Raw genomic sequence first — 23,453 nt, 5'->3', positions numbered from 1 at the left:
TATTGCTCCTCAGTAGTGTACTTGTAGATAATGGTAATGCTTTTCGCCGTTGGATATCTCTACTCAGTCTTATCAAGGTATAACAAAGCGTGGCACAAGCCAACCAGCTTCGCCTTGTGGGGCGGGGAGGGGGGCGCCAAGTCAGTCCGGCGTACACCTGCGCAAAAGTCGAGCGAAATCTTCCTCTGGCCTACCACCAATCATCGCCTCTCTGCGCTTCGCTCTGCTTGTCCTCGGATGTCGAATTTCCCGGCACGAGGTCAACAGCTTTATCAACCATGCGTTTGCAGGTACGGGGGGGCACCACACGCAGGGAGAAAAAGTTAGATTCAGCCAAAATCATACCTACCTACATCTCGGCTAACGCCCATTGAACGCAATACGTACACGCTCCTCGTCATCTTTACTGGAAGGGCAAAATTCCAGAGCCAGGCAGGTGCCAGGATTTTCGGATTATAACACAAGGAGCCGAGTGTCCGACCATGGAGACTGGCGTTCACTCTGGTTGGTTCGCGTTTTGGTGACCTAGTGTCACCGCGCAGGCCGAACAGGGATCATTATTCGTCCTGAGCATCGCTTTAAGGCCAGAACAAAGCGCGCCCAAAGAAAAGGCCCACAGACAAGGCGCCGAGCTTTTAACATTCAGCAATCGTCTTCTCCTCTATCGCAACTTGGCAGATTCTCTTCGCTCTTCTTAAAGACACCAAGCTCCCTTCCCTGGAGTGTGCTTCGCTTGCCTCAATAGGATTGCCCAGTCTCCGGTCGGCCAGCCGGTTCTCTCTCCGACTCCCAACTGGTTCTTGTTCTCGGATCCACTATCGTCACAGAGGCCGGGAACTCTCTCTCACTTTTGTTCTGTTCTCTTTGTTTCCTCGAGAATAAGAGCTCTCACTTTGTCTTTGCTGTCCAGATTCTCTACCGGGCCTCTGCCCCTCCTTTTCCCTAGCAACCAACCGAGAACCTCTCCATATCTCTCTGAATGCGCCGAATACTCCACCACGATCTAAATCAAAGAGAAGGCAGCGATTGGGGGTAATACGTCCATTTCGAAACAAATATACTCGCTCGTGATATACTCAACCATTTTGCTGCTGCTGTAAAAATTTAATACTGGAGGAGCCTGTCACCCCACTATACATGAGCCACAATCTACTCATTCAAAACGCACGCCCCCAGTCTGTCCAACATTGTAAACTCAGCAGCTCAGGATGGCGTGGGAACACCTGTCCATAAACAAACCGCATCTGGTGTACATTATCCTGGGTGGGTTTACGAGCATGTTCATGCTGTGTTCACTATTTATCAAGGAAAAGCTGTACATCGGCGAGGCCACAGTTGCTACCCTCTGCGGCGTTATCTTTGGACCACATGCTGCCAATCTGATCAATCCTTTGACCTGGGGCAACACTGATATGATCACGCTCGAGTTCTCTCGCATAGTCCTCGTCGTTCAATGCTTTGCCGTCGGTGTCGAACTGCCAAAAGCTTACATGGAAAGACATTGGAAATCTGTTGTTTTCCTGCTAGTTCCAGTCATGACTTTTGGCTGGCTCATCACGAGCCTCTTTATCTGGTGGATGATTGAGCCTCTCACTTGGCTGGAATCTCTTGCGGTTGCAGCTTGCGTCACGGCCACAGATCCTGTCCTGGCTTCTTCCGTCGTCGGCAAGGGCAAATTCGCCAAACGAGTTCCAAAACATCTTCGAGACGTTCTCTCGGCCGAATCTGGCTGCAACGATGGAATGGCATTCCCTTTCATTTATCTTTCTCTATATCTAATGAGATACGACCTTCATGGCAGAGAAGTTGTCTATCACTGGGTATGTTACACGATTCTGTACGAGTGTGTCTTTGGTGCTATCTATGGAGTCACTGTCGGTTATATGGGTCGTCACGCCATCAAATTTGCGGAACGAAAAGGCTTGATCGATCGAGAGAGTTTTCTCGTGTTCTACTTCGTCCTGGCCTTGTTTTGTGCCGGTTCAGGAAGTATGTTGGGCATGGATGATCTCCTGATCGGATTCGCAGCCGGAGTCGGATTTTCCAACGATGGTTGGTTCACTGAAAAGACAGAGGAATCTCATGTCTCCAACGTCATTGACTTACTCCTCAACTTGGCCTATTTCGTCTACTTTGGAACCATTGTACCTTGGGACCAATACAATGCTCCGTCACATGGCTTGGTTCCATGGAGGCTTGTTGTCATCTCCATCTTTGTCATTCTGTTCCGTCGAATCCCCGCCATGTTGGCTCTGAAACCGGTCATTCCAGACGTCAAAACCTGGCGAGAGGCTTTATTTGCGGGTCATTTTGGTCCTATCGGAGTGGGTGCCATTTTTGCCGCCATTCTCGCTAGGGCAGAACTAGAGACGGAAGGAACTGAACCTCTAGCCACACTTCCTTCACCAGGCTCAAAGGAGTACGACTTGATCTACCTTGTTTGGCCTATTGTGACCTTCTTGGTCATTTCATCCATCCTCGTACATGGCTCGTCAATTGCGGTGTTCACCTTGGGTAAACGCATCAACACCCTAACAATCACGCTCTCGTACACTCAAGATAACGAAAAGGGCCCCGCGTGGATGAGCCGTCTTCCAAGAATTACATCTCAATCACGATCCATGTCACGTATGGACAGCTCGGACTTTGAGACCGACGAAAAGCTCGATATCCCTCCTGGACAATTACCTCCGGTCGGAATTCCTAAACTTCAACTTCGACGACAACGCGAAGATGAGTACGAGAAAAAGCCAGGCTCAAGATCCTCCAGCCTGGGGCGATCACGAAGACGGAGGCGTCGAGATAAAGACTTTGAGGACCGTTTAGGCGGCCCGATCAGCCAGAGCGCCATTGCGCCAATAAGGCGCCCGGAGCCCATGCTCTCCCAGCAGGAGTCTGGTTCGGATACCTTGCTTGAGAAATCTGTTGAACCGTCACCAGAAAGTCGACCAGATCGCCCGGTGACAAGATCTGCGGCCTCATCTCCCGAACGCGATGAAATCGAAGCGGAACGAGAGACTGAAACCGAGACGCGGCCCACTTCGAAGGACCGACCGGCCGATATCGAAGCCTATGAAGAAGGCGCCCACGTCATTGTTGAAGATGAAGAAGGCAACGTTGTGGATACCATTGATACCGCTGGACTGACGGAGGACCAGAAGGCGGAGGCCATTGAGAATGCTCGAGTCCGTTTGACCAAGGATGACACTGGCAAGTTCGCGAAACACAAACATGAAACTCATGCGAGAAATGAGGGTGAAGAACTGCAAGAAGAGGTAGACGAGGCTTTTGGTCAACCCCAGAAGTCACTGCGCCAGAGATTTGATCAGTGGAAAGGTTTCGGCAAACGGAAAGAGGAAGAGGTTGAAGCTGCTGGTCCATCAAAGATGGCAAGAAAGAGGGGCCCTGCTCATGCTTATCAATTTGGTAATACGATCATCGTTGAAGATGAAGATGGCGAGGTCATCAAAACATATACGATACCCAGTGACAGTGCCTCCGGCGAGAAGACGAGAGAGCAGCAATTGCGAGACGGTTTGCGCCGAATGAGTACCTGGGTAGGACTGGGTCGACAAACCGATGCCGCCGGACCAAGTACCACCGCCGCTCCCTCAACAGAGGGCGAAGAGGAAACGAAGAAGAAACCAGATTTTAGAAGGCATGTGTCCAATGCATCATCTGATGACGGGTTAAGGATGATTATATCGAAGACTGATCAATACGGCTTGACCGGACTACAAAAGAAGACTCGAGATGCTCCTGGTACCCTCGCTCTTGGATCTGGAAGACGGCTGTCCACAAGAGACTTCATCAAACAAATGCAGCAGCTGGACCCCAAGAGTAGGGTCCAAGAGGCTGAGCACAGTGGCGGTAGAGAACCTGTCACTCCTCTTGACAGACCCCGACGAGACCGAGCCGAAGCGAATACTGGTGCGATTCTCGATCTGCCACGCCCACATACCGCCCGGAGAACCCAAAGCGAGACGGTACCTGATGGTGAGGATTATTTTAGTCCACATCGACGTCCAAGACCTGACCGGACGACCACTACCGAGCGCAATCAGACACTGGAAGAAGAAAGTGAAGACGAGGAAGACGAAGCAACTGACATTCCCACTCACGATGTGGCGTCGAGTTTGGCCAGGCATGGTAAAGGTCAGACTGCAGCAGACGTAAGAAGACGTCAACTGGCAAGGATTCGATCCGAAAATGAAGAGGAAGCTGGAGAGGAAGGAGAAACTGCAGCAGAAAAGAGACGACGATTGGCTGCTTTGGGTCTGGGCGACGCAGAGGAAGATTCGAGCAGTGAAAGTGACGAGGAGGACCAACCTCGTCGAAATCGGGCTGCGGTGCAAGAACCTGGTCAGGAAGGACCATCGACTCAACCTAGAGCACGCATTCAATGGGGAGGGGAGAGTGGAAGAGAGAAAGAGAAACCATACGACATATATGAAGGTGATCCAATCGTCGGTGCGGCGCGAAAACTCAGGGGTATGCTCAGGAAGAAATCTTGAAGCTGGGGTGGCCTTTGGTTTGACGTTGCCGTATCTTGGACTTGAGTATGAATCTTACCTAGCATTCATGAGGTAGAGCAGTTGAATGACTGTTGACATAAGTATCGTCCAGTATTCGTTCATTCTGGTACTGGGAGCTCTTGTATCATCAGCTCTCCATCCTAACAACGAAGACATGGATAATTTCAAACAGAGTTCCCTCCGCAGGTTCATTGGTAAGAATTATTCGTTTTTGGAGTTCAACGGTCCATACACCGACGCATGGGAACTGGGAACAGGAAAGTGTGATGAGTGTGGATGATGGCATTTAGGCAAAGATCAAACCCCCCAAAACCGGTTCTTTACCCACCAATAATCGCTATGTTTGCCCTGGTTGCCACCCTTGGCGCCCATGTACCCACCCGCACACCGCACATCGCACATTCCGCCTCCCATCCAAACCGGCCATCCCACCTTGCACCAAAAACAAAGCAGGTCTTACCCGGATTCGAACCGGGGTCACAGGAACTCTTCGTCGTACACGAGATTCTCAGGATCACGTGATTCAGAACCCTGGGTGATCGACCACTCTTTTTGACGGGTTAGATTGTTGTCATGGATACGAAAAGGTCGGAGGATGGCTTACACACTATAAGACCGTTGCTTGCAACTTTTTGCGAAGGTTTTGCAACTACCATATAACAAGTTTTGGAATTGTTGAGAGGAGTAGTACAATTGCGGGGTTTTTCGGCATCAGTGACTCAAGGGTTGCCGTGGGTATTCTTGTGGAAGGTTGTCGTGCCATCAGTCCGTCCTCCGGGGCAGATGTTAGTAATCCCAAAAGCAGGTCCCATTTTTCTGTATACTGATCACGTGATGTACTTTATCAAGCTACATCGCCTCTTATTGGTCCGGATTTTTTGTTTCTCCGGATATCTGCGCAATTCTATGGCAGAACAGGAAATGATGGTTGACGATGGTATTACTCTATACAAATCCGGTTGTGAAAGCCACGAATTGGCATCAATTGCTCTCATCTAGTTTATCAAAGTACCTCTTGCGTTTGCGATGCTCGTGAGACTTTCGTGGGTTTTGTTGAAGCTTCTCGACAATCTCAAGGCTCCTCAAGGTGGCGGCCAACATCAGGATTCACAGTTGTAGATTCTGGCCTTCCAAGAAGTCGCGGGATCGATGGTAGCGTATTGCCGTCTTTGGGGAATTAAACGTGTTTCTTGCTTCGCAACGCAACTGGGGTTCAATGCGTCAGTGCTCCAGTCACACCACTTACTGGTATTTTCTTGCCGTCGCCAGGTTAACGGTGACAAGGTCTGTTAGTGGGGTGTACAGAATAGGGAGAGTTGAGGCATAGTGTACAGAATAATAACCCCCCTCCTATGGGCATTGCTGCCGAGTATGTGGCCCCACGCTGTTATTAGTTTCTATGGAGACGTCGACCAGGCGGCATACTCTACTGAAGAGCATACCAGTTAGCCAGCTCACAGCAGAACAGTGTTGCCATATGACAGCCTGATAGTGTAGTAGCTGGCCTTGCTCAACGTCGTAACAGCCCGACAGCCTTTACTATGGGCCCAGCCCTAAGGGTAGCAAGCGCTTGTGTGATTGATTGTCTATCCATACATACGGAGACGCAACTACCCCATCACGTATCCTGCATAACAGTTTGCAAATGTCTCTTACCTCCTGGTAGGCTGTCATCTCAGCGTTCCTACTCGACAGCGGTGCTCTCATGTTGGAATCCGACCATATAAGCCCCCTTCGAAACACATGGCAAGCCTTCGGCAGTATGCAGTCAGACGTAGCCCTGAGACCGAGATATTTCAAGTCCTCAGCAGGAATCACAGATGGGTGGCTCTGACCTCGTGAGTCAGGGGAACAGAGCCTCGTGGTTGGTCAGCCTCACTGTTGGTCTCCGAAAATGGTTTGTTTTGATTGGTTGGAAAATTTGTGCCATTCCACGTGCGTCCCCCCTTTTGCATGGCAACGCCATACATACTGCCTTGATAATCCCACAATACTATAAACCCACAACAAGATGCTGACTACAACGACCCTCAGAGCACTCAATACAATCCACTTGACAACAGGAGGGAAAGCTGCAGTGAAACACCGCTGTGAAGAACTGACTGAAGCACGGCCTGACCTCGGGATTTGCAGTAAATGTTTCAAAACTTACAGCAATGAAGAAACTGTTTCACATTTGACTAAGTCAAACAACTCCACGCAAGCAAAACTTCATTCAACTACGTGGAGGGTTTGAAGCACTACATTTGAAACCCATAACCCAATATATCACTGCAATCAGAGTCGTTACCAGTTCCAAATAGGCTGTGGTTCAGCAAGGAAACCTTCATATCATGTAGTATTTCAAGATAAGATACTCGACAGGAGACCTTTCACAGCATATCGTGGTTCAAGATACGATACTCGACAGTGGACATTTCAATAGCATATTGCTGGTTGTTGCTGAAGTTCTTTCGAGCGTTATAACGCTTGTATATCTTGGCAACAGTCTTGGCGTTCGCTACAGACTAAACCGCATTCGGCCGCCTACAAAAACTCTGGTGTCCGCCTCATTCATTCCATCAACATTGATCTCACTCGAATTGCGCCATGGCGGTGAGGGAAGAGGGGTCGAGGAAGAGAAGAAAGGTAGAACGCACCATACCAGCTCATTCCGTGTCCTTCACCCATTCAGACCAGCTAAGGCACCTTCTGCAATTGTCTCATAGTTCCCCGTTTGAGGTCAAATCAGGTGCGTTCGCTATACATCGACCAGTCCCTTCTGTCTAACCCTCCTTAGCAATCGACCATTTCACGGACTTTCTTTCCACCATTCCAGAGAACCAGGATTCCTCAAACCGGGCTCGTCAGCTGAAGATTTTGAAAGACTACTGCGAAACCCAATCATCCACCTCTCACGACCAAGTTGACTTCCCTGACCTATTATCCATTTGGGCCTCGGCAAGCCAATCCAATGACGAACCAATCCTATCGGCAGTCACCTCGGCCCTCGTCCAGTTCTTCCAAACCATCTCCAGTGACGTAGATTTCCGCGACTTTGGGCTATCCCTGTGCCATAGTTTGTTGAAACGAGATCAACTGCGCATTCTTGATAAAGGCCTCTCCTCTCCGAGATCCAAAGAGCACATTACTTCTCTGTGTCTACAGCTCCTGACAGAAATCACCAGCTTCGACGGCGGAGCTCTCGCCAGCAATGTTTTCGCTCGACGAGACCATCTCTACCGACGACTCGACGGAATCCTGGCCCAAACCGCATCCGAATCTGCTGACGGCCCAAGATTTACACCTCATAGAGCTGCATTGGAATTCCTGTCGGCCAATTTGAAGTATCTTGACTCGACATCCAAGTCCGAGCTGATCACTCATGGGAAAACCTTGTATTCGGCGCTTCGCAGTCTTCCCAATGAAAAGGCCGATATCGTCATTAGGTTTCTGAGCACCCTTGAAAAATCCGTGCTCGAAGATAACGCTCTCTCCAAACAGATCAAGAGTCGATGCTTCAATTCTGGAATACTGTCTGCTCTGGCCAAACTCTATGATTATCAAGCGGGTTCGACACAATCCGACGGTATTGATCGCGTGACCGGTGTTCGAAATGCTTTGCATCAACTACTCCTGCAGGTATGCACGACGACGAGGGGAGTTTTGGTGCCTCAATCGGGGTGGTACCCTCCAGGAACCTCCCCAGAAAGTCAAAGGCAAGACGAAGACATGATCGACCTCGGCCTCGATTCGCCGTATTATTTCGACCACTATTCCGGAAAAGTGCCCGTCAAGAACGGAACCCTGTCAACATTCATCCAGACGCTCAGACCAGAGAGCGACATTCAGCAAGCAAACCTCATCACTTCAATTTTTGTGGCCGCTCCAGAGCTCGTAGCGGAGTACTTCACCAAAAAGCAAAGGTTCCTTGTTCCGCCGGGAGACAACCCACTATGGCGTGGTCAATTTGCATTCCTCTTCTCTGTCGTCCAGCTCCCTGTCCCGCCCAATTGTGGCTGGCACGGGAAGGCTTCAACACCACCACCTCTATCGATTGTCATCGAAAGCATTGTTCCGCGCCCATTCGATCGATCTACCATCACGAAATGTCTCCGCATCAACGAAGATATTATGACGATGTCTTCCACTCGCCTGCTGACCGTTGCATTTGAAAAGCTCGATTCTGTCGTGCGGACGTTTGAACGCGCGTTTTCTCAATCTCCCTTGTGGAGTCAAGCGTCCAGAAAACTCATCAATCTGTTCGTCGAACGTATTCCGGTGCTACAAGACGTCATCACCACCTTGCAAAGTCTGGGAAATGATAAGGAACAAGTCCGCACGACGGTTCTCGAATGTATTGCTGCCTATCATAGGATCTTACCATCCACAACAGCCGGCTCCAAATTTGACATCGGTCCCACTCTGAGCAAAGCGCTCCGAACTCGAGAGCCGGAGAGCCTTGATACCGAAAGCAGAGACATCCTCGATGAGCAAGTAGTCCACCTTCTTCAAATCGCAGATATCTCCCCAGCAACAAAGTGGTTTCATAAATCAATTACTGATAGTTTTTCGCTGATTGTCCGGCTACTCCAGTGCTGTATTCCGTCGCTGGAAGGTGCCGTCGCAAAACAATCAATACCGATTCTCAGATCTATGTTGACCAGCAAAGGCATATTGAATTCTAGTACCCGGTCCCTGGAAGCATTGATCCAGAGCTTGATCTCGACCAAAAAGTGGCAACCAGAGCCAGCCGCATATGAATTTTTAGACAATTGCATAACGCGCACGATGCAGAGACCGGCCAAGTATCTGGATCAACTGGAGCAGATGCAGCAAATGGTATCGGATTCGAAGGAGCTGAGCCTTGTCGCTTGTTGCGTCGCGGAGCAATGGTTCTTCGTCCCCCAAAAGGAAGACGAACAAGGAATCAAGAATATCGCTGAATGGATTGCTAGATTCTTCTCAGCTCTTGATGTGGCGGGTGAGAACTATAGGGTCATGATGGAATTTCGGCAGGAGATGGTGAAAGGTCGTGAGGGAAACGAGAAGGCGGGAGCGGCACTCGAAAAAGCTTTTGAGAAACAGCGCAAGAAGTCTATAACCCTGCCCGATCTAGGATATGCAAGCACGCTCGAAGAACCCGAGTCAGGGAACCTTGGAAAGAACGGCCTGCCCGCTGAATCAGCTCTACAGCAAGACCTCAATGATGACGACGTTACAACGACCTCTTTTCCTCCTCCACCGGCCATCCCGACGTCTTTGACCGGACTCGAGCGTTGGAACAAACCAGATTTCGAATCCGAGATCCAATCAGGGCATCTCGCAAGTCTGTTACGCTGCCTGATCTCACCTTCACAGGAAACCCGCATTCAAGCTTTCCACACGCTTCAAACCGTCACACACGCCGTCGAACAATCAGCATACGACGAAAGAATCCAACTTTATCTCTTGTTAGGCGAAGTCAGCGAGACAATCCGCGCTTACACTGCAAGTAGAGGGGACCTTCCGCCTCCATCCATCGTCGCTGAATTAGCAATCCATATGCTTCCCGTGATCGCAGACCCAAGCTCGCCATTCTACCGCAAGGCAAACCGCTTCCTATTACGTAGCCCTAGCTGGTCGATCCCGCATCTACTGTCGGACTTGTTATCCACGACATTTCTCACCGAGCCTGAAGCCGACGACACTGAGCTGAGCAGTGGCGGCAGTATGAACGCACAAACTCTCGAGATCGAACATTTCCTCTCACTGCTCACAAAATCTCTTCGCACCGAGACAGACATGGACCTCTTCCGCCGCGCCCATGTCTTCTCACGCCTTTTTGCATACTATCTAACACCCATCTGTTCGGCTACGGCGCGCAGAGAGGTTTTAAGACTTGTGCACCGTGCGACGACCGTGAGGGGTGGGAGCGATACACTGATCACCCGTGCGGGCGTACGCGAGTGGTTTGCGATTGCGAAAGGATTGCGCGGGCACAGCGGGCAGGGGGCTATGTTTGGGGAAATTCACGGTGAGATGGCAAAGCTGTTGGATGTGGCAGAGCACGAGGTCCGGCGGACGTGTGATGGGGAAGGGATCAGGCGATGGGAGGAGCGGAAGCCTGTTTTTAAAGATGTCAGGGGTAGAGGGGATGTGGAGTGCGAGGAGGATGTTGCGGCGAAAGTAGATGGGGCCAACGAGGATGATGAGGTCCAAGATGATAATTGATGATGATCAATAAGTGGTTGGGGACATGGATATTGAGTGATTGATGCATGGGACTTGACTTAAGTTGCCTGCAATAAAGCATCGTGAGCCTCTTTTGAAAAGCCCGAGTTGGTCCTGTTGCGTTGCCCTGATATAAGGCTAGAGGAATTCTAGAAGAGAATCGATTCGCAGGCGTCCAGACTTTGAGTTGAAACCAGCACCGAGGCACATTTGTACATGTATCTCCTCGACTTTCAATTTTCATAGGAGGATAGGCTATCAAAGGCCACGAGGGAAAATAAAAAGGGGACAAAACAGGCAAATTCAAGATCAGGGTGGAGAGGGCCAAAGCCGCGCACACGCTGTTTGCTGCATAGCCGTCGCTCCTTTCGCTGCTACTATTCCAATAGCCACTACTCTCTTATCATTGCCGTCGACATGAAGGGAAAACTTCAGCGGTATATGGGTATGTACAAATCAAGGCAATTGGGTTCATTCCAATCGATCTCATCTCCAGGTTCTCTTGTTTCTTCCTCTCTATGTTCTCTAGTCCACTTTTACGCCAGAGTTGTTTCAATTGGGGGCAAATTGCTTTCTGAAGTCACCTATCTCATGATCCCGCCTGGATCGGAGGTGGAGCCAAATCTAATCTGAGTTTATTCGGGATTGATTGCGTTCTATCCCTTCTTGAATCGCAGTCTAGCTTCAAGCTGGATTGTCTTGTTGACTTGTTTCCTGTCTGGAATTGGGAGAACAGAATCGCACTCGAGACGATAAATGGTCTCACAGCCATATATGGATGGAGATCAGGATAAGTGGCACAACTTCAGGGAAAAAGTTAAAAGCTCATCAAATCTGCGAGCATATCAATATCAAAGCGGCAAATGAATCAGGAAGAAAAAGAAAACTCACCTCTTCCAAACAAAGCTCTCTTGCTCCAGTCCATAGCCAAAAGCATTCTCGTTCTGAAACTGACACTCTGAGCGAAGTAAATACTTCTCCACAGGTAAACAGCCATGAGTCCACCACTGAAATTCAATCCCCCGAAATCAAAGATGGCGGCATTTCCGATATAAGCCAGGCTGCCCATATGATGATATTCGAAAGCTTTGTACACTGCTTCGTCCAAATCACCGAAATCGACTTCATTGGCCCGGAATCCAGGAATGGCAGCGGCGATCTTGTTGAATTTACGGCCGAGATACTGACCTTGTTGATTGGCTCGTTGGGCGGTCGCAGGTAAAGAGGTGAGCTTGTTGTCTATCTGGACCAACAATTCATGAAGTTCACCAAAATCAAGTGTTCCAGACTTGTCCTTGTCATATTCTTCAAAGAGCCGGTCAAGTCGTTTGAGATGGCCTGCAGCTTGAGGAAACCGTTTGCGCACTTTTTGAGCCACAGATCGCCAATCTTGGAAGGTGATGTGAAGTTTATCCGGATCTTTGCCTTGCTCAAATGCCATGCCACGAAGGAAAGTCGTTAGGTGATCGGCGACATTATTTTGAACGGTAGAGCAGTCCCCAATGGCGTAGACATCACCAAGAGGAGCTCCGATAAGTCTCAAATGTGTGTCCGTTTCAAGGGCATGGCGGTTATTTTGGAAATCCCTCAGCTTTTGGGCCACCTTTCGACTCAGATCAGTCTGTGCAACCCCAGTGGACCAGAGGCAGAAGCCCATGGGAAGTTCCTTTGTTACGGGCTTCCCATCTTCCATTTGGGTAAATATAATCCGATCTGGAGTGACTTCCTTCACGCGAGAATTTGTCAAAACCTCCACTTGATCATGCTCGAATCGTTTCTCGGCATAAATGGACAAGGCTTCATCGTAGGTGTTGAGAATGTGACCTCGAGATTGAATGACATGCACCGAAACTTCATTCCGCAGGATCTTGGGGAATGAGTTTAAGAGATCCTCGTTCAGCATATCGTATAATTCTGCTGCGAATTCGACACCGGTGGGACCACCGCCACTGATGACAAAGGAAAGCAACCTTCGTCTTTCTTCATCCGAGGTAGTAGGGAGACAGGCCAATTCCAAGTTTTGGAGGACCTTGTTCTTGATAAGACGGGCATCTTCGATTGTTTTGAGAAAATTGCAATTTTCCAAGCCTTTGACACCATGGGGGTTGGTGGTTGAACCAATTCCAATGACTAATTTGTCATAGGGGAGGTAGAAGTGCTGTCGATTCCCGTCAGCGTCGAGTTGAGCAACTTCGACCAGTTTGTGAGAGAATTCGACGTCCACAGCCTCGGCTTTAAGAAAATGACCTCTCAATCGGTTGACTATTCTGCGAACAGGCTCGACCAAGGAACGTAGTTCCAGAGTTCCAACGGTGGCAGAAGGCAGCATGGGGGTGAAGAGGAAATAGTTCTCAGGGGAGACGACAGTAACATGATAGTCTCCGGGATTGAGCTCTTTCAACATTGCAACACTTCCCCATCCGGTTCCGAGAATGACCAATTTGGGCTTGTGTTTTTGTTCACGCATAAGATCGCAGTCTTCATCATCAACCAAAACCTCTGCGATGGGCAAATTTTTGGGTCCTCCTCTTCTCGGGGACAGGGCAGCTTCGGACACGGGAATGTCACCCATCTTGTCTGGCTGTTCGCGGTATGTGGAGGCATCGTACAGGAAAAATGCGAAAATGAGGCTCCCGCTGAAGACGATGAAAATTCCAGTCCAGGCAAAAACACGGTACATAAATCGTGCGACTGGCCCATGGTGATTGGGCAACTCTTTAGTAGAAATGAAGCGGACGGTCCCCGCCGGAGCTCGTCGGAGTAAGTGCGCGGGAAGCTGTGAGACAATACGACGAGAGTTTCTTGACGAAGAATATAACAGTCTGGAGCTCGGCAGAGGCTTCGTAGATGGTAGAGAAGGTTTGAAAGACCGACATGGTTGACATTGCGAGAGGTGAAAGGTGCGAAGAGGACGCAGGTCACGGCAGGCCAATCGAGGAAAACCCTCCATGGTGCTCTCGTAGAGGGGGAAAGAAATGCAGTTCTACCTCATGCTGAACGAGACTGACTGACGAGCGCAGTGGTTTGTTTGTTGCCGAGCAAGAGGAGATTGAAAAGGAAACGACCACTGAATTGGGTGGTTAATCAAGCGAGGACTGGCGGAATGAATGGATCCGGCGCATTGAGAATAGGACGGAATGGAAAAAATAATAAAATATATGTAGCCGTGGCCAGAAGCTGTACAGAGTGAAACTGCGCCCGATGAAAGCTTTTCTTTTCGCCTCAGCACCAGTGGAAACTCGACGTCGAGACCGGAGCTGCGGCGCTGCAGTGGGAGAAGAAACGACCCCCTCGAACCGCCATCTTCAAGTTGATGCCCCCATCACCAATCGCCTGTCGAAGCATCTCGGGTTGCTGTCGCCAATCGTCGCCGTATTCTTCGCAGCCGTATCTCCCTTTCCAAACTTCATCTCATCCATCCGCCGTTGCTTATCAACCAGCCAGCTGCTTCCTCATAGTTAGTCCACCCTTTCCAACCAATAGCTTTCTTGATGTAGCCTCCCCTGATCTAGCTCTGTTCTTTATCCCCTTCCCGTTCTAAGTCGGTGGACTTGTATACGGGATGTCTATTGAGTAGGTTATCCTCTCTTTGATTTCGAAATTTTTCGTCTAGCAGCCATCAGTGGCCACGGAATAACTATGTGGGGTATCGTATATCATGTCCACAGCCTTAGCTGGTTGCCTTGTGCCGTCGTGCCCAATTGATCAAAATATCTTTCGCATGAATATCATTTCTTTCATGTTTTGCACCAGAACGCCAGTTTCAAGCCTTGCATCACACCTAGAGCCCCGAAAAACTTGTTGAACAACCCAACTCACCTACCCGTTTCACTCAGCAAAGTCGCCATCCGGATCATCCAGCGAAGATATACTTGATGAGCGTCTTCCACCTGCGTTCTTTGGCGGTCGGCCGCGAGGCTTCTTTGGCGTACCCCCAACCGATCCATTCATACTCTTGCGCTTCTTCCCTCGTGGTGCGCTCATGCTTGCCTCGGGTGCCATGTCCATCGCATACACTTCTCCTTCCTCTTCTGCGATCTTCACCTCATCATCCACTGCCACAAGCGTAACAAACTCCCTGCATCGCTCAATCATTGCTTGGGCACTGCTGAGAGATGCTAATATTGAGTTGGTCGTGGTCCAAAACTTGTCTCCGGTGATTCCGTGAACCTTTACTGGTTCTTTGCTCGATTCTTTTGTTTGTTTGTTTTGCTGCATGGCCATTTTGACATCCCGGGATATGCCATATTGCCTCTTGAGGAAATTCCTAGCTTCGGAAATCAAGGTAATTGCGCAAGCCGCAGTTGCCAATCTCCTCAGCGGCGCTGGATCAATAGGCGGCTGTATGGTGATTGGATCGATTGGCACAGAGTCATCTCTTTCGTTAGCCGGAGCCTGGTTGACCACCTCTCGGCGAATATGGGTCTCAATGGCCTGTGCCGTTTCCACCCCACTCTTTCCGAATGCCAATTCCAGTTGCAGCACAGTATGGAGCAGTTCGTCCATCTTCTTATACTCGAAGAATGCGAGATTCTGGGTCACAAACAGGACAAACAAGAGATGCTCAGGAATGTCCTTGTCGCCCAGATTCAACTTTAAGATCTCCGTGTTGAGTTTCGTGATTAGATTGCTGAGGAATTTCTTCACATACTTCGACCCACTGCTGCTGATAATCGCAAAGGCTGCTGACAGTTTGGATCGGAATCCGGGGAAGACACCCCCACGGGGATCGTGGAATACCTCGTTTTGATATCGAAATGCATCGAAAACGGCATGAATGTACTCTCTTTCGCAAACCGATTCGTGCTGTTGATGGAGATGCTCATGAGCAACTCTGGCCACTTCAGACACCCTGGAGTCCGTACTGGTCTCCAGCGCTACAAAAGCTGAAGTGCTTTGCTTCGGATGTGTCATTCCCTGGTGATCGATACTAGCCAGAGTCTTTGCGGCAAGCAATGCTTTCTCCCCGGTTTCGCCCATCACAATCCGGAGTAAATGATCCACCAGAGGGTTGGTGATGATAGAAATGGCACTGTCGTCTTCGCGAGTTTTGCTGTCTCCTCCGATGTTCTTTAGCGCTTGAACATCAGTGTCCCCTTCAGCTTTATTCATTTCGTCCTTTGCACTGGCACGCATTCCATAGAGCTCTTCAAATATCCCAAGCACCATCAGCTGCATCCTCGAGATGTCGTTCTCCTGAATGGTGGCGGATGAAGGTCCATCCAGGACTTCGAAAAATGTTTGACGAACATGCTTTTTGTTAAACTGTCCCGGCCAGGCTTGACAAATCAAACCCAGACTCTCCAATGCTTTCAATCGAACTTCAACGGGTGAAGTTCTGAGCGTAAAAGGCACGATGCTATCGGCGATGAAGCCGGCGACTGACCCACTTTTGAACGTGGGAAAGTCGGCTTGGAAACTCTTTCGAAAACTTTCCAGGTCGATATGTTTTGCAACGGTGCCAGCGAGACGCAGGGACTGTTCCCGCGCTTTATTCTCCCTCGCTTGAATCTCGCTCAATTGGTTTTCCTTTGTCAATTTCTCTTTCAGCGGGGGAGCGATCTGAGGCTGCAGCACATTTTGCAAGATTGATATGGTGAATGCAACAATCCTCCCCGTGTTGCGGAGGACGCCATCAATGCTTCTCAAGCAAGACATCACCTCTTCCAACTCCTGCCGACGGACAAGGCTTTTGGCGGCCTTCATGAGATCCAATTGAACTTCTTTTAGGAGAGGGGCTTGGGTGCTCGACAACTGAGGGAGCACACAGCGAAAGATAGCGACCACCGATTTGAATTTTAGAATGTTGTCAGACTTGGATAGATCTTTCAGGTAACTCTTCAGGCTTGTCAAGTCTCCCGGTACCACAGTTTGCGGCCGAGCTTCTGCGAATGCCACAAGGGTGGTCAAGTCTGCTGGTCCTGCTTCGGAACCATTCGCAGTATCCAAGAGTCTTTTGACTATCCGCGCATAAAGATCCTGGACTTGGTCGGCATTTTTGGCATCTTTCAGCTTCCATATCAGGAAGTCTTTGAGCACTGGCGCCAGTGCAGCAGTGTCGCTATTGACGCATCCGACAATATGAGTTTTCAGATCTTCGATAGCGACCTCAGCCTGAGCTGATTCGCCGGCATGGGTCAAGAAGGTCAACTTTGGAGCAACCCAGATATCTGACAAGGTCTTATTGGCGAGGTCGGCCACAGAACTTTCATGATCAGCGGTTCGTCGGAGGAATTCAATGGCAATGGTCGTCTTCATGTTCTGTCTCGACTCCTTGAGATATATCTCTTTTAAATGTCCCATGGCGCGTTTCTGAACGCTGACATTGGCGTCAACAGCGCATTTCAGGAGCCGTCTGAATGCCTTTTCCTCAAGTGCTGGTCTAGGCATGATGAATTTGGCGATCAAAGACAACGCCGAATCTCTTACTAATGAGGAATCATCGGACGCACACTTGAAGACATCGTCCGCTATGGTGGGATCCCAGTCAAGAAGGCTTGAATCGGTCTCCAGAATGGTTACCACGCTCTTTAAGCTGCGACTTCGTACCTGAGCTTGATCACTTGAAAGGGATGAGGCGAGAGTTTTAGCGATGTCCGGGAAACGTCGACAGAACCGCATATTGAGAATACTCAGCATATACGCCAACTGAGCTTCTTGGTTTGTGACTGCGCCGATATCATCAGATACATCATGGTACTCATCTGGTTCGGAGAGCTGTTGAAGGATCGCCGACACAGTAGCTGCCAACTTCGAATCCAACTCGATTTCACGTTCTGCATCATGCGGTCCTTTCAGCGTTCGAGAAATCAAGGTGGCGTATTGTACAAGAAAGAAAGCTTTCGCGGACTTCGTCCTCAAGCTCTCTCTGCTCTTGGAATTCAGATATGAATGCACGATTGAGAAGGGACCGTTCGAAGAGATGAGCTCGCTGTTCTCCAGAAAAAAATGGGCTCGGTCCTTGACACGATCTGAAAGAGCTTGGCCGACAGAATTTGATTCTCCATCCCGTAGAATCGATGACAGTAGATTCCGTGCAGATGCTCGTGTCACGGAAATTGCAGAACCCATCAGTCCGAGAGATTCCAGAGCCATGTTTTTGGTAGAAGCTGCCTTGTCATTCTTAGCAAGAGCTATCATCCGCAGAGCCAACACGGTAAGTAGCAGCTCTGAAGCCGGCCAGTCTATCGATGGAAGGACTACGGTGAGATCCTCAACGAAGAGATCAAGGATGTTGCGGTAAGGTGAGTCGCCAGTCTTGGTAACCTTCGAGGCCTTGTCAACCATCCATCCCACAATCTGTTGAGCACTTTTGAAAGCATCATCGAAAAGATTATCCGCGGTTTGAGTTAACTTCGGAAGAGGATCAGATTCATTTTGATCTGAATTTATCGTTAAATCCGCCTCCATATCGTTGGCTGAGTCTTCATCATCCGAGCCTTCTGAATCTCCCGGGCGATTTCGGTGTAGACGGCGCCTTTTATGTGTTTCACTCCTTCGTGATTGCATAGCTGGTGTCTGAACAAGCTGCATGAACAGTGCTGAAACGAGTTGAATATTTTTGCCATTCCCCAGCTTATACTGTCTCGCACTTCGACTGTTGGAGGGTAGTTTGTCCAAGGATGTCAAGACTTCATCCAGAATCGCTCCTCTCTCGGGAGGAAATGCAGCGTACAGTTGAGCAAGCGCTGCCATAGCCTGCTTCCTCAATCGTTCATATGATTGGGAGCCTAACGCCGATGCTTTGTCGTGGTAAGCATTTTGAACGAAAATGAGCTTCGATGCGAGGAATTCAGTGGAGTTGACAATAGATCCGGCGCCTTTGATCTGCACACACACCTTCGAAACAAGGTCCAGGAGCTTCCGGCCGACATCGAGTAGCCTCTTTAGAGAGTCGCTGTTTGCCGAGGAGAGCTCGAATAATCGGCTGTCAGGTCCATCTGGTCGAGCTTCAACGATCGGTATCAGACAGTTCTCAAACAGATTCACCAGAACGTTTGGAAGCCATTGAAGAACCTCCAGGTTGATAAGGTCTTCGTTCTGGGATGCACCCAGAACAGTGTAAATCAATGTACAAGCCGAGAACGCTCCATTTTCTGCTCTGTGCAATTTTGACAGCCAGATTGCGATATCTTCATCAGATGGATCAGAGGGGATTTTCAAATTGATCGACTGTGCGGCCTCAATTGCAGGTTCACATAGTCCTTGCAGCCGCTGAAGATGTTCCGAAGATGCGTCACCTAGACAGTCAGACGAGACGAGCTGACCCAAGATTGCCTGCAATTTTTCTTGTAATGGAATTGCCAAACGTGGCTCTGCATCATCCTTATCATGGGATAAGTCGAAAATCGCATGGATAGGTCCGGCTGATGACGAGGCTGAGGGATCCGAAGCCAACCGATCTTGAATCTCGAAAATCTCTATGAGTTGGTTTTCAAAGTTTGCCAACAGGAGGACAGCTTTCTCCTTCTTAGAGCTGATAGCCAAAGCCATCTGGCCATTCACCTGAGAATCGCTCACTTTCTGTCGTTTGGGTGAATCCTGTATGGCAGCGTAGTCATCCCGGCGGAAAGATGAAGGTGGCCGGGGGATTTCAACCACGACTCTAGCACCGGCCGGCTTTTGCAAAGCTTTCTTGGTGTCTGTTCTCCGAACAGGAGGCTGAGATGGATCTGTAGAAGGATAGGTGTAGTCGATCTTGGTCATCTTCAAAACCATCTCTTGTATCGGATTCAAATCAAGTTTGGTTCCGGCGTTATCTTGAACAGGATGATGCTTGAATTTTCTTAAACACGTTAGAAGGAAAGTCTGATCAGGTAGAATCTGGGTCATACATTTCTGAAAGGCGGTTAGGATCTAACAAGACGGCAAGTCGCTCTTTGACTTTGGGAGAGTAACACTCGGCGCCGTATGCAGCCTGACGTTCGGCCGAAGTGGTGAGACGTATATCACTCGAGCGGCTCAACTGCGGTATAAGAATGCGGTCTGATGCCTTTAGTATTAACGCCTAGAACAGATGTGGGAAATTCGTACCATGCGCAGGTAGAATGGATGTAGTCATGGGAGTATATTGCAAAGCCTCGTCCACGGTGAGTTGTCTGGAATTGGAGTGATGTTGAGGTTGCCGTGGAATGACAACCTCAATAGTATCTCTCCCTGCCATTGTGGTTGATCGTTCTTCAATGTATGCGATACTTCGCCTGGAATAATTCAATGAGTATCATCAGGGAAGAAAGACGCTGAGTTGAGGAACGCTTCAGCAGCATAGGAGCCACTGGAAGCATATTTGGCGATGTATTCGCGGGGAAGATATGGATACTTCAAGGTAGATTGATAGATGGATGGACGAACTCAATAAGTTGTATAGAGAGGCCAGAGAAGGTCTGCGGCAAAAACTGCAGATGCGATCTGTTGGCTGAACGGCGGTCGAAAGATTTTGGCCTAAACCCTTTTGGGACCAGCCAGGAACAAATCTGCAGCCTCAGGGCTTCAACATGGATCTCCATCCCATACAGTGAAATCACTAAAGGGAAAAAAAAAAAAAAAAAAAAAAAATTTTCTCTAAAGTCAAGCAAAGTCTCTCACAACCGCACCTCCACACATACAATGGTCGCCATAGGGAGCCTTCTCTTTTGTGATGCTTGTGGCTCACTGCTCCCTCGCATCGTGCCAGGGGAGAACAAGGACGATCTGGTCAAATGTGACGACTGCTTCCAATACACCCGAGACACCTCATCCAAAATAATAACGTCCGCTTCCAAACCCAGCGCTTTCCCTTCGGCATTGCGATCTAAACATTCCGAGGTGCAGAGCATCAACGCTGAGGATCTACAGGTGGAAGCCGTCATAGCTCGAGATTGCCCTGCCTGTCATCGCTCGGAGATGTTTTATCACACCAAACAACTACGAAGCGCCGATGAAGGCACAACAGTCTTTTACAGATGTGAATGCGGATACAAGGATGTTCAAAACAACTAAAATCGGACACTCGAATTTGGTATATCATGCCAACGCCCTGAATGCACACTAAACATAATTCTTCCAAGACTCCCCCCCAACTATGACGCAACCGTTGCTGGAATTGTGGCGTATTCCATCTCGCCATTCTTTTCATATTCTGCCATATCGAGGGCGACAATGACGCTCTCACGGACCACTTGTTCTGGATCATCAATGAATCGTCGAAGCATCTCCTCCACACCGGGCTCTTCTCCCAAGCTACCGAGCGCTTCGGCTGCCTCATGCCGGACCATGCTTTCCTCCTTGGTGTTTTCTAGGACGGATTGCAAGGCTGGTATCGAGGCTGGATGTGACAGCTGGCCGAATACAAATGCAACTTCATGTCGGAATAAAGCTGATGGATCAACGAAACCGGAGGCAAGAGCGTGCACTGCTGGTTCTGCTGTTGGGAGGTCAGGCGGGGAAGCGAGATCGCGCAGAGTGAACATGGCTCTGTAGCGTTGGAAAAGAGGTAATGAAGTGTCGAGGAGAGTCTTCTTAAGAGCTGGGATCGATGGTGACTCGGAGGTCAGAGGCATTGGGGGAGCCGGATCAATTGATGCGAAATCGCTTGATTTGAGGGTTTCCGTCTTTCTGCTCTCTGAATGTGCCCACTGGATGCGATCAACTGCAATGTCACAGGTTTCTCGCACCACAACTGGCTCTTGTCCATCGTCTTTCATTTTTTTCATGATCTGCAAACTTCCTAGGTCTCCAAGTGCTCCAAGAGCTTCCGCCGCCTCGTGCCTGCACATAGCATCCTCGGATTTGTTCTCAAGAACAGCCCTTAAAAAGGGCACTGCCACAAGATTCTTAGTCTGGCCCAAACAATAGGCCAATTCGTGTTTTAGGAGGGCGGATGTAGATGTAAAGGCTGCCGCAATAGCCTCTATGGCGCCGGTGGCCTGAGGTCCCGGGGTCTGAGAAGCGAGATATTTGAGGGAAAAGAGGGCACGAAATCGGCGGGCAAGAGACACATTTTCAGAGATCAAGTCCTTCCGGAGGGCTAGAATGGTCGGGTCAAGGTCTGAAGGAGACACTTCGGTGGCAGCTAGTGCCATTTCGTCAGAATGTCCGTAGTACGAGAAGAAAGAATCGAACAAGACTGTTGACCCGAAAAAAACACTTCGCGAAATCTCCAAAATTTCTCGCGGGGTAAGCCTAGCTGCCTTATCGCCCCGTGACTCCTGCCCCTCAGCCTGGCCAGCCAAGCCTCATTATGGTGTGGCTTCAACTTCAATCTTCTTTCATTTTCTCTCGTCCCAACTCCTTATCAACACACATTCAGCTTCTCCCATCAAAGGACGCTCTACCTCAAGAGGTTGCGCGAGACTTACTCAACTTATCCTTCCATCTTGCCGACAACGAGTCCGTCGTCAATATGGGTTCCGTCGTAATTCCTCACCTCGTTACTGGCTGGCACGTCGATCAGGCTATTCTCTCCGAAGACGAGCGCCTGGTGGTGATTCGTTTTGGTCGTGACTGGGACCCAGACTGCATGCGTCAAGATGAAGTTCTCTACAAAATCGCCGATCGAGTCAAGAACTTTGCTGTCATCTACGTCTGCGATCTCGACCAAGTTCCCGACTTCAAGCAAATGTACGAACTCTACGATCCAGTTACTCTCATGTTCTTCTTCCGCAACAAGCACATGATGTGCGATTTCGGTACCGGTAACAACAACAAGCTGAACTGGGTTCTAGAGGACAAGCAAGAGTTGATCGACATCATCGAAACAATCTACAAAGGTGCAAAGAAAGGACGGGGTTTGGTTGTTTCACCTAAAGACTATTCGACAAGATACAGATACTAAACGCAACTACATATGGATGGCATCTGAGCATCGAGTCTGAGCGTCGACCGGAAGGTTATGCGAATCCATCCGTTCTCCATCTTCGCCCGAGCCTCAGTCCACGTGAGGACGGGGTAGTGATTCGAACACCCGTTCACCACGCTATGCAGCCTCTGCAAACAAAGATTACCATACGACACAAGGACTATAAACGAAAGATGTGCCCGGCCGAAAGAAAAGGAGTCGGGAATTGCTTGGTTGGTCTCTCTTTGAAACTAGGACATTCAATGATAATTTGCTGACACAATTCAATCTACAAGACCGCAAGGTTTTGAGACCAGGTTCGCCTATTTTCTTCCTCGAGTATACCCCTTCGTCCTCGTTCACACAGTGTCAAGCCATTTTGTCATGCCTTTGGGCCATCTTCCTGCGAGATTCAGAGACCTGAATTGCGAAACGTGTCCAACGATGCCCTTGTCGACATGTCCTCGAAATTGCGTGATTCCTATGTCTGTGACGTATGGTATCGTGCACAGCCCAAGCCTGCCGTTTTGCCTGCGCCGCCGCAATGACATGTTTGTCTGCCAGCTTTTGAAAATGGTCATAGCTCAGGAGGCTTGCTGTTTTGCTGCGTCTACCGCCGATCAATAGTTCGACCTTCAAATCTGTAACCAAATGAAGAGGAATTCCAACATCCACGACCCACTCCCCTTAATATCATGCGCCTCGTGACTCAGCCAGATCCAGTATTTTTCCCAAATGCAACACACTTCATTCTACAGAGCAAGTACTCTGGCTTCATCTCGTCGCCAGCACCAAACCTGGTCTCCTGACGGTCGGTGATTTAATTTGAGTGGGGAAGTCCGCTACTTGATTGGGATCCTGAAGCGAGGCGAGCTCCAGAATCGTCAAAGCTAGACTTCTACTCCGTACGA

At 49.4% G+C, this 23,453-nt stretch overlaps 7 protein-coding genes across 7 annotated transcripts; 4 read left to right on the top strand and 3 right to left on the bottom strand.

Annotated features, from left to right (window-relative positions):
* Positions 1 to 1,208: 1,208 nt before the first annotated feature.
* On the top strand, positions 1,209 to 4,514 carry Z518_02983 (sodium/hydrogen antiporter; the record flags this gene model as incomplete). The annotated part of the gene is made up of 1 exon (XM_013420009.1): positions 1,209 to 4,514. The coding sequence occupies one exon, from the start codon at positions 1,209 to 1,211 to the stop codon at positions 4,512 to 4,514; it is 3,306 nt and encodes a 1,101-aa protein (XP_013275463.1).
* A 2,610-nt stretch (positions 4,515 to 7,124) lies between these two features.
* Z518_02982 (uncharacterized protein) lies at positions 7,125 to 10,727 on the top strand (the record flags this gene model as incomplete). The annotated part of the gene is made up of 2 exons (XM_013420008.1): positions 7,125 to 7,266; positions 7,315 to 10,727. 2 exons carry the CDS (start codon positions 7,125 to 7,127, stop codon positions 10,725 to 10,727), a joined length of 3,555 nt encoding a protein of 1,184 aa, XP_013275462.1.
* Positions 10,728 to 11,595: 868 nt separating this feature from the next.
* On the bottom strand, positions 11,596 to 13,603 carry Z518_02981 (uncharacterized protein; the record flags this gene model as incomplete). Its single annotated transcript, XM_013420007.1, has 2 exons — positions 11,596 to 13,418; positions 13,465 to 13,603. 2 exons carry the CDS (start codon positions 13,601 to 13,603, stop codon positions 11,596 to 11,598), a joined length of 1,962 nt encoding a protein of 653 aa, XP_013275461.1.
* A 952-nt stretch (positions 13,604 to 14,555) lies between these two features.
* Positions 14,556 to 19,890, bottom strand: Z518_02980 (uncharacterized protein; the record flags this gene model as incomplete). The annotated part of the gene is made up of 3 exons (XM_013420006.1): positions 14,556 to 19,512; positions 19,562 to 19,712; positions 19,761 to 19,890. The coding sequence occupies 3 exons, from the start codon at positions 19,888 to 19,890 to the stop codon at positions 14,556 to 14,558; spliced, it is 5,238 nt and encodes a 1,745-aa protein (XP_013275460.1).
* Positions 19,891 to 20,333: 443 nt separating this feature from the next.
* Z518_02979 (uncharacterized protein) lies at positions 20,334 to 20,705 on the top strand (the record flags this gene model as incomplete). Its single annotated transcript, XM_013420005.1, has 1 exon — positions 20,334 to 20,705. The coding sequence occupies one exon, from the start codon at positions 20,334 to 20,336 to the stop codon at positions 20,703 to 20,705; it is 372 nt and encodes a 123-aa protein (XP_013275459.1).
* Positions 20,706 to 20,785: 80 nt separating this feature from the next.
* On the bottom strand, positions 20,786 to 21,787 carry Z518_02978 (deoxyhypusine hydroxylase; the record flags this gene model as incomplete). Its single annotated transcript, XM_013420004.1, has 1 exon — positions 20,786 to 21,787. The coding sequence occupies one exon, from the start codon at positions 21,785 to 21,787 to the stop codon at positions 20,786 to 20,788; it is 1,002 nt and encodes a 333-aa protein (XP_013275458.1).
* A 158-nt stretch (positions 21,788 to 21,945) lies between these two features.
* Z518_02977 (mitosis protein dim1) lies at positions 21,946 to 22,539 on the top strand (the record flags this gene model as incomplete). The annotated part of the gene is made up of 1 exon (XM_013420003.1): positions 21,946 to 22,539. The coding sequence occupies one exon, from the start codon at positions 21,946 to 21,948 to the stop codon at positions 22,537 to 22,539; it is 594 nt and encodes a 197-aa protein (XP_013275457.1).
* Between the last annotated feature and the right edge of the window lie 914 nt (positions 22,540 to 23,453).

Source organism: Rhinocladiella mackenziei (genome assembly GCF_000835555.1).
Source record: "Rhinocladiella mackenziei CBS 650.93 unplaced genomic scaffold supercont1.2, whole genome shotgun sequence".
Lineage (NCBI taxonomy): Eukaryota > Fungi > Ascomycota > Eurotiomycetes > Chaetothyriales > Herpotrichiellaceae > Rhinocladiella > Rhinocladiella mackenziei.
This window is presented reverse-complemented; position numbering and strand designations above follow the sequence as displayed.